Source organism: Alexandromys fortis, unplaced genomic scaffold (assembly GCF_014885135.2).
Source record: "Alexandromys fortis isolate MF-2015 unplaced genomic scaffold, M_Fortis_MF-2015_v1.1 scaffold_254, whole genome shotgun sequence".
NCBI lineage: Eukaryota > Metazoa > Chordata > Mammalia > Rodentia > Cricetidae > Alexandromys > Alexandromys fortis.
The window spans coordinates 828,258-840,275 of NW_026068130.1; the positions used below are offsets into that span (position 1 = coordinate 828,258).

The window sequence follows — 12,018 nt, forward strand, 5'->3', positions numbered from 1 at the left end:
GGGTTCTGGGCCTGTAGAGAACTCAGCCAACTCAGCCGCCTTACAGCCTTGGCTACCCTCCCCAGTGCCAGCTTTTTAAATTCCTGAGCCTGCCGTGCAGGGTGTTATCCGCTGTTCACCCAATGGGTGTTTTGGTGTTCCAGGTGACAGCAGATCAGAGGGAAACTCGAGGTTCCCAGGTGGGAACACATCCAAGGAGTGATAGTTTTGGCAGCTGAGCCCAGTGTGCAGGGATCCATTAAATGTAGACCTGGGTGGGGAGCCCCATCCTCTCCCTCTGCCCTCACCCCCCTCCCCCCATACCTGCAGAGGCAGCTTCAGACGCAGGTCTTCCGCATAGTAACAGAGCACAGCCCAGGGCGCTCTGAGGAGGACATAGTGAACTGCAGTGGCCTTGTCCTGGACATCATGCTGTGGGTACCAGAGGCTGCGTGAGGGCCTGAGGGTGTTGCTATGATCTCTGTGTCTATTCGCATCTAGGAGAGGGCTTACACTGGCGTAGCCCTGGTGCTGATGGACCGTCAATGGCTGGGGACCCTCTCAGCGGGAATGCTCACTTCCAAGGTCTGCCCCAGAAAGCTTGTGGAGACAGCATGTCCTCCACAGAGACCTCACATCTGGGGCCCATGCTACCTGCATTCTCTCCCAAGACAATGATAATCAAAGCAACCCTTCCTCAAAGTCTGGGGACCCATGCACAGCTTCTGAGAGACCGCACTAAGACCTAGGCCATCTTCTGGTTAAAGGGGCCGCAAATGCAGCTTTGTCTGGCAATGGTCAGTGACCAGAAATTCACACTGTTCTCCGCATGCCTAAGTAAATACGTGCACCCCTGTGTCTGCGCAAAACTGTAATGAAACTAGATCTCCACACCCAGAGAGACTGACTCCATTTTGCAACAAGCCTCCACTTAACTATGTGTCAGACTATACCAAAACAAGCCTTCCTCGTGGCCAGACATTGTTTACTGAGACCAGCAGAATCCCCGACAGAGACAAGGATAAGGATCACATAAGAACAAAGCTTCGCAGCTGGAGAGATGGCTCGGTGGTTAAGAGCACTGACTGCTCTTCCATAGGGCCCGGATTCGGTTCCCAGCACCCACACGGCAGCTCACAATTGTCTTTGACTCTAGTTCCGGGGGAATCCGACACCCTCACAGACATGAAGGCAAAAACACCAATGCACATAAAATAAAAATTAAAAAAAGAATAAAGCTTCTCCAGGTTGGGTTTTGTCTGTGCCTTATGCTGTTCGAGCTTGTAGTCACTGCTGATTTAGCTCCAGCTAGTGCTGTAAGCCCAGGTTTATACTGATTCTACTGTAGACTTAGAAAGATGGATGATGGCTTGGGTATGTACAGCAGTCTGTAGTCCATCGTTGCTGCCTAGACATTCCCAATACACTTATTTATACAGATGTATAAATAAAGGATGTCCGAGCCATCCTTTGAGCTGTCGTTGCTGTCCTAGGCTGGAGGGTTAGAGACACATGTTAATTTTATATCTCCCCGCAAATTCTCTAACATTGAATGTCCATGCTGACTGGGAGCCCTGGGAGAGAGGTGAGACTGTGATCCCACAAACAAGAGCCTCTGTGGAGTAAAGACTTTTTTTTTTTGAGCCTGTCCTGGAACTCTCTGTAGATCAGGCTGGCCTCGAACTCACAGAGATCCTCCTGCCTCTGCCTCTGCCTCCCAAGTGCTGGGATTAAAGGCCTGTGCCACTACCACCCGGCAAATATAGACATATTTAAAAAAGAACATTCCAGAGGTTCTCTCTCGGCCCTTGTGGTACATCACAACCACCTAGGGTTCCCCAAATGTCCGTGTAAAAACCATACCCTGCGCGTGGGGACAGACACGTTCCTGGTCATTTGGGGCACCCTTGTGGTTCTGACATGCAGAGAGCTGAGAATGCCTTGTAATGTCAAGCCTGAGGGGACTTTGGACAATGTGTTGGGGGAGGTTGTGGTTGGGTAGATGGATGGTGTGTGTGTGTGTGTGTGTGTAACTTATGGAACATACAGGGTCAGAGGCTGTTCCAGTTTGAATAAGAATGGCCTTTATAGGCTCACATAGTTGAATTCTTAGTCCCCAGGGAGTGGAAATTTTTGAAAGGATTAGAGAGATTAGGAGGTGTGGCCTTGTGGGAGGAAGTGTGTGGGAGTGGGGTGGGTTGGGCTGTGAGGCCCAGTCTGTCTGTCTGTCTGTCTGACTACAGATGAGGATGTAGCCCTCAGCTACTGCTCCAGCACCAGCCTTGCCTGTCACTGTGCACCCCGCTGTGATGATAAGGAACTAACTCTCTGGAACTGTAAGCAAGCCCCCAACTAAATGCTTTCCGTTTGAGTTGCCTTGGTCATGGAGTCTCTTCACAGGACTAGAACAGTGGTTAGGAGTCAAAAGAAGCTCTGTCAGTCAGTTAAAACAAACAAAACTCGGGGTTGGAAAGATGGCTCAGCAGTTATGAGCACTGACTGCTCTTCCAGAGGACCCAGGTTCGATTCCCAGCACCCACTTGCCAGTTCATAAGTGTATGTAAATCCAGGGAAATCCAGTCCCTGGGCGATCTGACACCTTCACACCATTGCACATAAAATAATATGTAAAAAAAAAAAAAAAAGCTGGGCAGTGGTGGCGCACGCCTTTAATCCCAGCACTCGGGAGGCAGAGGCAGGTGGATCTCTGTGAGTTCGAGACCAGCCTGGTCTACAGAGCTAGTTCCAGGACAGGCTCCAAAGCCACAGAGAAACCCTGTCTCGAAAAACCAAAAAAAAAAAAAAAAAAAAAAAAAAAGTGACCCATGTCACCAGCAATCTACATGTCTAGAACAAATGAGTTCCACACAACTGGGTAGAAATAGACAAGTGACCCAACAGAAAAGATTGTAGCTGGCTTCACAGCTGCTCCCGGCCTTAGATGGCTCAGTTCTGGATCTCTTTTAGGACAGGTTGCTCATAACAATATGCGTATGTGCACACCAGACTTTGGATTTGGGTCCCACCCTCTCTGATGATGCGGGGAAGCTGCTGTGAGCACAGTTCCTGGTAAGGGGAATGGCTGCCCTGTACAGTGTACCGTGTGGCTGAGCTGGAGCGTTTGGTATGATGGGTGCATTTGATGTATTTTTAATCCTACCCAGGTCTAGGTACTGGTTTCATTCAGCTGGGTTATGGTTGGGAGAAGGTACCCCACAATAAGTCAAAGAAAAGTTTCATGGGAATACAAAGGGCTCATAAATGTGTAAAACAGCACAACTTCTTTAGAACTGAGGGAAAATGAAAATGAGAGCTGGGATGCCGAGCAGTGGTGGCGCACACACACCTTTAATCCCAGCACTGGGGAGGCAGAGATCCGTAGATCTCTGTGAGTTTGAGGCCAGCCTGGACTACAGAGTGAGTTCCAGGACAGGCTCCAAAGCTACAGACAAACCCTATCTCAAAAAACAAACAAACAAACAAAAAATCCAAAAAAGAAAATGAAAGCTAGGGTGAGGTACCGCTGTCGCTGTCTATCAACAGACTGGTGGAGATGGGAAAGGCTGACAATGCCACGTGTTGAGGAAGATTCAGAGCAGGGAGGTGCTGGCTCACCCCAGAGGACAGTGTGAATTAGGTCACCAGTCGAGAGAAAGGGTGTGGTCACAGCTGTAACCTCAGGTAACCGTCAATCCTGCTCCCAGGAGAGATGCAATATAACACACCCCCCCCCCCCCCCCCCCCCCCCCCCCCCGCGCGCGATGACTGACAACAGGTAGCTGCCGATGGGGTCCTCGAGGGGGACTAAAGCACCCACCCAGCATCCCACAGCAAAGCTGGACAGCACCTGCTGCTCAGGAGAACCTCACAGGCCACAAAAGAATGAAAGAAGCAAGACTCTATGGGTAAAAGACCGACAGAGCCAAGCCGAGGTGCCGGATGATCTGATTAGCAGAGTGTCACAACTGATTCTTGTGGTGGGAGCTATGATGATAACAGCTCTGCTGGGGACAGAGGAAGGTGGCTGGGGTGGTGGAGGAGGAAGAATATGTATGTAAAGACCTGGCAGTGAAGGGCATGGGGATAAGACAGGGCTCCTCACATCCCCTAACCCTGAGATCCCTGTTACCTGCCTGCCCCAGCCAGCACCCAGGGCTCACATGATGGTGAGCCTAATGCATTAGGATGGATCCCTGTTCTTGCCAGCCTGGGGTCTGTGGCTCCCAAGCCACAGGAAGGGTGGGTATCCAGAAGGACCTGGGGGCCCTGATTGCTTCCTATCTTTAGGTAGTAAGCCTTCCCTTCAGAATGCAGAATCTCTATAAGCCCTGCTCCTACCACCATGTACCTGGTCTACATTCAGGCCAGCCAGACGAAGATTTTCCAGAAAGGTATCCCTCCAGATCTCATGTGTGTCTGTCTTGTCCTGGGAAGGACTCTCTTGATTCCTCAGGTCTTCTTCCCAAACCAGAACAAAATCTGCAGGGACCAATAGGGACAAAGGCAGCGCGTGCTTGCTGATGGGATGCGGGCCCAGGGCGGGGTTGCTAGGGTCTCAGCTGGGGCACAGGGCTTGTGATGGGAAGTGAGAGCCTGGACTGCTCTCCTCTTAGTAGTAGTTAGGGCTGGAGGGCAGGCAGGCGAGTGTGCGATGCAGATCAAGAACAGAGGCTGGGGAGGAACTGGGCGTGTCCTCCTGGGATTCCTTCTGTAGCTTGGTTCCCACAGTCTAGGTCCCAAACTCCTAAAGGAACCTGTTAGGTGTGATTTCTTGGGTCAAGCAAAAGCACAACAATAAAACAAAGTTGATAAGACCAATTTTCGCAGAGGACGCCATCAAAAAGGTTAAGGCAACACGGAGAATAGGAGAAAATATTTCCGAAATGTATTTCTGATAAGGGACTTGCATCCAGAATTTAGAGGACTTTTGCAATCTAACAACCATTCAGACACCGACACACAGACACACACACACACACACAGACACACACAGACACACACACACAACCAACTTAAAAGTAGGCAGAGTTTGAATAGACATTTGTCTGAAGAAGATATGGAATGTCCAGTTGGCACAAGAAGACAGTCAATACCATTAGTCATTAGGAAAACACACACCCAGTCAATAGCGAGATAATATTATGGAACTAATTGGCCTTCTCAGTGAGCAATCACGAGTGCACTTAGAGATGAAGGACAGCTCTTTCCTGAAGCCCCTGGCTGATGGGTGAGGGGTGGGCGCTGATGCCAAAATAAGAGAGAGGTTTCTCTAGCTTGCAAACACCTCAGGCTCATGCATCTCACGTGCACAGTCATCCTTCAGTCATTTCGGGTCCTGGCCCCAGGTTACGCTTCAGACAATTTAAACATTGAGACAGGACTGCAAGGGTGGCCGCTTAGGCTGATGGAGAGTTATACCGCAAAGATATCGCCACAGCTAATAATCGTCACCCCGGTCTCTTCTTCTCCTGGCAGAATGATGCTTTCCCTGATAAGAACACAGGGGACTTCACAGCAGACAAGATCTTAATGATGGTTGCGACCCTGTACTGCCTCCCTTGGGCTCCCTGTGGAGATGAGTCTTTGGTATGGGACTGGGGCCTGACAGCTGCACAGTCCCAGTGTGGAAACATCTGCATGCTAAATTTTGCTTGTCTCCAACAGGCCCGGTTTGCAGACTACGTATCCTGTGGGGTCATTTGGAGGCAACACTCTAGTTAAACGTGTGGCTTTATGTCTCCTAAGCAGAATCTCCGACGCTGATTTCCTCTAACAACATTTCGTACCCGCTGTGCCAAAGAGAGGCAATGGTAGCTTCTGGGCTGTGCTGAGAGAGTGTGACCTCGCACGCTGTGGTCCTATGTGAGACACGTAACTCGCTCTTTGGAAAACAGTCTGGCATTGGCACCAAAGGTTAAACACTGAGTTCCCTTGTGACCTACCAATAGCACCCAAAACTATCAACTCAAGAAAAAATTAAAAGTGTGTCCATATAAACGCTTGCAAACAAACGTCCATCTTACAACAGAAAGAAGGAATGGGTGACTTTGCGGTATGTAAATTATTTATCAACAAAGCTGTTTCAAAACAACAGCCTGAAAAACCCCAGCAATAGCAACATTTTCCTCCCTTGACCACTTGCAGAGAGAATTGCTGAGCCCCACGTGAGTGTATGCCCCTTTTCCATGGAATCTTCAGGGTTTTCTGTGCATGCCATTTTGCATCCCCCTCCATCCCCTCCCACAGACCTTTGCCTGACTTCACTTTTCTGTAAGAGGCATGCTTAGGAGGGCAAGAGTCATCTACTGAACCTTTGGAGCTGATGGAGAGGGTGGGTCCTTGACCCCACCCAGATAGACACCTTTCTGGGCCCACCAAAGAACAAAGGTGACTTTGAGCCTGGGGGGGGGATGGTAGAAGTGGGCCTGAGAAAATATAAAGGTAGAAAAAGATGTGGTACAAGAGAAAAGAGTCTGAGATGACCAGAATTTGTGGATAAAAACCAGGAGGGGAGGGGGCTAGTCTGTCTAAGGCTGGAGCAGCGGAATGGGTTTTCCTCTCTGAGCCCTCTGGTCAGTGTGAACCTTCCTTTCCTGTGGCTGCTCTGCCTGTCGCTTGCTCAGCAGGCAGCTGTCCCCTCACCCTCAGGACTACAGCTGTCCCCAGAACACAGGGAACATCACAGGAGGCCTGATTATGGAGTAATCCAAGCCTCTTGGCTTCCTGTCACCACCCAAGGCACCCCATTTGTGACCCCACCCCAGGAAGGAGTACAGATGGCTTACCAATCGGGGGTTGGGCCGGGCTCCCAACTCTGCTGGGTGCCACCTGCTGTTTACCTGCCTGAAGGAAGGAGGAACACCTTCAGCACCCAGGCATCAGCATGACTCCCTCCTTTCCTGCCGCAGTCCCGGGCAGCTCTCTTCTTCTGCCTCAGAGGTTCTCAGCCTTCGTAACGCATTCTAACACGCAGTTCCTTATGGTGACCCTCAAACCATGAAGTTATTTCGTTGCTACTTCATAACTGGAATTTTGCTACTGATATGAATTGTAAACATCCGATATGCAGGATTCTGATAAGCAAACCCTGTGATATGAGACCCCCAAGGGGTCGCGAGCCATAGGCTGAGGACAGAACCATTGTTCTACCTTCTTCTTTGTCCCTCCCTGTCCCTCCTGTCTCCACCTCGCACCCTCTTCAACCCTCCCTAATTCTTCCTGCCCCTTCTCATTTCTTCCTCGGCCTTCCCGCTCATCCCTGTCTCCCGACCCTGCTCTGGCCCTGCCCCGACCACCCTGCTAAGAGAGGGGCGTGAAGAGAGAAAAGCTGGGGGCTGAAGGACAGAAGATGCTGAAAGGCAGAATTCGAAGGGTACGTTAGCGACCAGCCGCCACCATCCTCATCTTCCTCACCAGCCCCCACTGGGCTAGGAGTGCTCCGCCAGGCCTGTGGCGAAAGCCACGGTCAGAGCTGTGCTGAATGCTCTTCTTTGTCTCCACGATGCCCACATTGTGGCCCTGAGGGCAAGTCAGAGCAACCAGAGTATAGACTCCTTCTTGTCTTTCTTCTATTCTTTTTCCCGTTGGAGGGCAAAGCTTTGTGCTCTCCTCTCTGGGGGCCTCACTTCATGGTACAGAGGGATGATAGAAAGGCGAACTTACATTTACCCTCAGATTACTGGGGCAGCTCTAGGGAAGGAGTAGTGCCTCCTGTGTGGCTTCAAAGACTGGGACTCCCAGTGCTCCCAGCCTACTTGGGATGTCAGTGGGCTACCCAACAGAAAGTCTACCTGTCTCTTGGGGGACTAACCCTTATCCCAAGCCTAACTTCCCTGGTTCCCTACTCAAACTTTAGTCTTCGGGGAGTCCCAGGCCCACTCTTGACCTTAACCAACCTCCCCTCCACCTTCCACTAACTGCACTGCCCATCCTAGCCAGGACATGGCTACAATGCTCTTCCTCTAGCAGGAGTGGGCTCCCTTCAAGAGCTACTTTTCTGACCAGAGACTAAGCCACAAGCACCTTTTCACTTCCAGAAGAGAAAGTACGGAAGCAATAAACCACCTAGGGTGTGGTCACCTCGTGCCTTTGCTATCTGCGTTTTGGTATTGACAGTCCTTTGCGTGCATCAGAATTCATGGGTGACTCCCCATCCTCCCTCCCATCATGGTATGTGGCCCTCATTTCCTTCCTTTCCTGGTGGCTCCGGCAGAGGGGGACCAGCCCCCGCACCTTGGTCCTATCTTTGCCTTCTCTCCTCCTGAGTCTCCCATCTAACAGGGTCTCTGCTTGTCCCTCCTAGTTTCACAGAGGTGAATGGTGACCTGATTGTGTGTCAAGAAGGCATCTGTCCCCTTGGGGGGCATTTGGATGCTGCACCCACTTTTCAAGGGCTCTAGGATAAGGGCTATCGTCCTGACTAGGTGGGAGACCTCCCAAATCAGACAGCATGCAGGAGCCTCATGAGTCTAGGAAGGGGGGAGAAGGGCGCTTTCACCATGCCCACCGCTACCCCTAGGGTTGAGGGTACCTCCGCAGCATGGGCTGTGCTTCCATAAGAGGACCCATTCCCTGGTTCGAGGGAGGCCATGTCAATCAGCACCGCATTGTCTTCTTCTCGGGCTCGCTTCCGCAGCATCTTACTCCTGCACCCCATCAAGGCCAGGGTAGCCACAGGGGAGGGAGTGGTTAGTAGACACCAGTAAGAGCCGGCCCCAACACTGTGGCGGAGCCGGCAGCAAGCCTATTTTACAAGTGAGGAGACAGGCTCATAGAAGTGGACAAGGGCTCCTCTGCTAGGGCCAGGCAGCATTATCCTAAATGTGGGCATGTGAGGATCCCCACATCCCGGGACCCGAACTACGGGAGCGAGTCAGCCACTGAAAGGAATATCTAGAGCCTGGTGTAGCATTCATCCACCCATTCGTCTGCTCACCCAGTAAGTGCCAAGTCCTCCTGACCCTGAGTGCTTTCAGTCTGCAAAAGGCAAAGTCGCAGCATGAGGTGGCAGTGCAGACCGCCCCTTCCTTCCTTCCTTCACCTAGAGAGGACCGCCATCTGGGCCAGGAAGGATAGATGCTGCCCTTTAAGGCCATTTGCCTTCGCAGTAATTCTGGAGAACTTGCTGCAAGGACCCCAGGCTCACCGAACAAGACAGAGCACCATCCCTTAGAGAATCCTATGGGGTCTCCATGCTAGCCTATGATCTGTGGCCCAGGTAGGTGGGGCCTGGGCTGTTGTTCAGGTGGGCAGAGCCTAGGGACTTCAGGAAGGGGAAGGCATTGCTCTTGTTCCAATTCCCTATTTAAATAAATGGAGGCCTGGAAGGGCAGCCATAAGCCCAAATCTCCGCTCCTGCCAGGACTCCAGGAATGAGTGATAACCACAGGGTACTCTCGGGACAAAGGCTCTGGAGCTTATGCATCCTGATGGTTGGACAGGGAATGAGGACAAAGGAGTCCCAACCAAAGGCCCCAGACACGACCTATTGTGAGTAGATGGAATGCTTACTCCTTAGGGCAGGGTGCCCTCTTCAAATTAATATTGGACACTTGTCCCTGCTCTCCAGTGCTTGGAGCAGACACTGTGCCAGGCCTATGGGCCTAAGAGTAAGCACCAACACTGCCTCTCACAGTTCAGAATGTGGAATCCCAGGGAGCTACAGGTGCTGGCTCAAGTCTCTGGAGTCTGTCTCCCTTCTGCCATCCCCGTGGCCCAACCATCTTGGAGGAGGTCACCTTGCCTACCTGGCACAGTGGCTTCCAGGAGATCTCAGAGGTCACAGCCTGCCCATCAGCACACGCCTGGTCTCAGCAAGAGCAAAATCAGGGCCAGTGCTCCTAGGGCCTCCCCTGAGCTGTGGCAGCCACTCACCTGCCCTTGCCTCACAGGCTAAAAGGGCTGGAAGCAGAGAGGTTCTCCGCGCAGCTGGCCACCGAGAGGTCTATCATGTCTCTGGGCAGGATCTGCCTTTGTTTAAAAAGAGGGTGTGGGGTTCTGAGCCTGCAAACACAGTCAGCCCATTTGCCTGAGAGCCTTCACACACCCTCCATGCAAATTCCATGTTCCTCTGGCACCTTATTTGCGTAGAGATTCCAGGGCAGCAGGACTGTCTGCCATAAGAGAAGTTCAGGGAGAAGGTAGTTACAGTCCAGTCACAGGTCTCTCCGTCAGGGAGCTCTGTTTATGTGGGGGTGACGTGAAGCTTCCTGGGGTTGAGGGCACTGAGAAAAGGGTGCTGCTTGGCGTGTCAACTAGCCACTGTCGTGAGCATGCTTTTAAGAATATAGACAAAGAGTTGGTGTTTTTCACAATGTCATGTTTTATTGACAACAAATCTACAAGGTACAGCATCTTCAATGGCAAAACTATTTGCCAGATACTCCTGCTTTTCTTGACAGTCCTGGCTGAGGCAACATGAGTTCTCGTATTTTAATCTTGATTACTCTCCAATGGTACACGGCGTATCACACAGTAAATGTATCTCTATATATGTACACATACAGATTATGGAATGGCTGCAAAGGGTTAAAAGATGCAAGGGGTTTTAGAGTTTCTGACAGGCCTGAGAAGCCAAAGCTGGGAAACTGTCAGCGACAGGAGCCTCTGATAGTGAACTAAAGGAAACTGGAGAAGTTGGAGAGGCAGTGGCCCTGAGTCAGGACACTGAGGGTCATAGGTTTGAGAGTGAACTGGGAGAGCTGACTCCAGCTGCTGGGGCAAAGGGCAAGACTGGTCCAGACAATGGGATGAGCTGAAGGATGGAGGCAGTACCAGAGGGGACAACAGGAGGATGGGCAGACAGAATCACACAGCATGAAGTCTTTGAGACAGGTGGGTGTTCTTTGCCTGTTAGTCAGTCCTTGTTACATGCTGGGTGGTGAGAAATGGGTCCATGAGGACTGTCACCATCCAACTGCTGGATGTTTACTTCTGTATGGGGTTCAGATGAAGGATTACATACATACTTTCCATGGCCGGGTATGCCCAGTAAATTCTTGAATCTGATCTTCCAGATATGATTTTAATATGCTCACATGCCCCTACAGTCCCAATCCACCACGATAAATTATAGAGTAGTACCTTTGCTACTTCCAGAAATAATCAGTGATTACTCCGTGCCATGAGGATGATGTCGGACGTGCATCTTCCATCTAGAGTACAAAGATGCCTGTAAACGGGGTCTCTTGGGGGGAGGCAGTGTGAAAAGCCACTGTTTCACACAATGTGGAATAACATAGGGCAAGATGCAGCCTGACCTCAGCAGGCACGTACACAGGGCCTCCTGTGAAAGGGCTTGCGAAATGGAGAGTTGTCTCAGCTTTTCTCCTCCCTGGTTTTGGTCTGTCAGTGAGCCACTCCCGTCTTGCTTCCCTGTGCAGGCAGTAAGAGTCCTTTGCTCCCTTCTGAGATCTCTCAACGGATCTCAGACTCACGTCTCCAAACCCTCCCAGCTTGGCACCTCCCAGGAAACCTCCATTCTGGGTCCTGTGACGTGCCCTTGAACAGCAGGTAAAAGCAGGCCCTGCATACCCCGGGGAGACCAGACTTCCCAGGCCCAGAGATAGACCCTGGACATGACTACAGTCATCCTCACAGAAAACAGGAGAGCATAGGGGGATGACAGAGGGAGGGAGGGAGGACCAGAAAGGTGGGGGTGAGGATTCCAGTGACTCTCAGCAAGTCCTAGAAGGCACCTGGAGCTTGGTCCACTGGGATAAGCTGGAAAGTTGACATGATCAAACTGCCTCCCTCAGCCTGCTGCAACCCTACTCTTTTTGCTGGTTGGTCAATACCGGAGGACCATCACAGGAAAAAAAGAAAAAATAAAAACCCCAAACACAGAGCTCCTCTGTGTAGCCTCAGCTGTCCTGGAACTCACTCTGTAGCTCAGGTTAGCTTTGAATTCTTTGATTTGCCTGCCTCTGCCCCACTGGGATTAAAAGTATGCACCACCACACCCAGCTATGGGTTGTTCTTGTTGTTTGTTTTGCTTTTGAGGCAGGATCTTGCTGTGTAGCCTGGGGGTGGTCTCAGACT

General features: G+C 51.2%; 1 protein-coding gene across 3 annotated transcripts in view; it reads right to left on the reverse strand.

Moving 5' to 3' along the window:
- Nucleotides 1-9,903, reverse strand: part of Ano7 (anoctamin 7) — a 31,176-nt gene extending 21,273 nt beyond the window's left edge. For all 3 annotated transcript variants that reach the window (XM_050125974.1, XM_050125972.1, XM_050125973.1), the window contains exons 1-5: nucleotides 9,726-9,903; nucleotides 8,510-8,624; nucleotides 6,765-6,822; nucleotides 4,328-4,458; nucleotides 304-411 (exon numbers count right to left, since the gene is read on the reverse strand). In XM_050125974.1, coding sequence (XP_049981931.1) covers nucleotides 304-411; nucleotides 4,328-4,458; nucleotides 6,765-6,822; nucleotides 8,510-8,617 — 405 coding nt within the window. In that variant the 5' untranslated portion in view covers nucleotides 8,618-8,624; nucleotides 9,726-9,903. The remainder of the gene's footprint in view (nucleotides 1-303; nucleotides 412-4,327; nucleotides 4,459-6,764; nucleotides 6,823-8,509; nucleotides 8,625-9,725) is intronic.
- Between the last annotated feature and the right edge of the window lie 2,115 nt (nucleotides 9,904-12,018).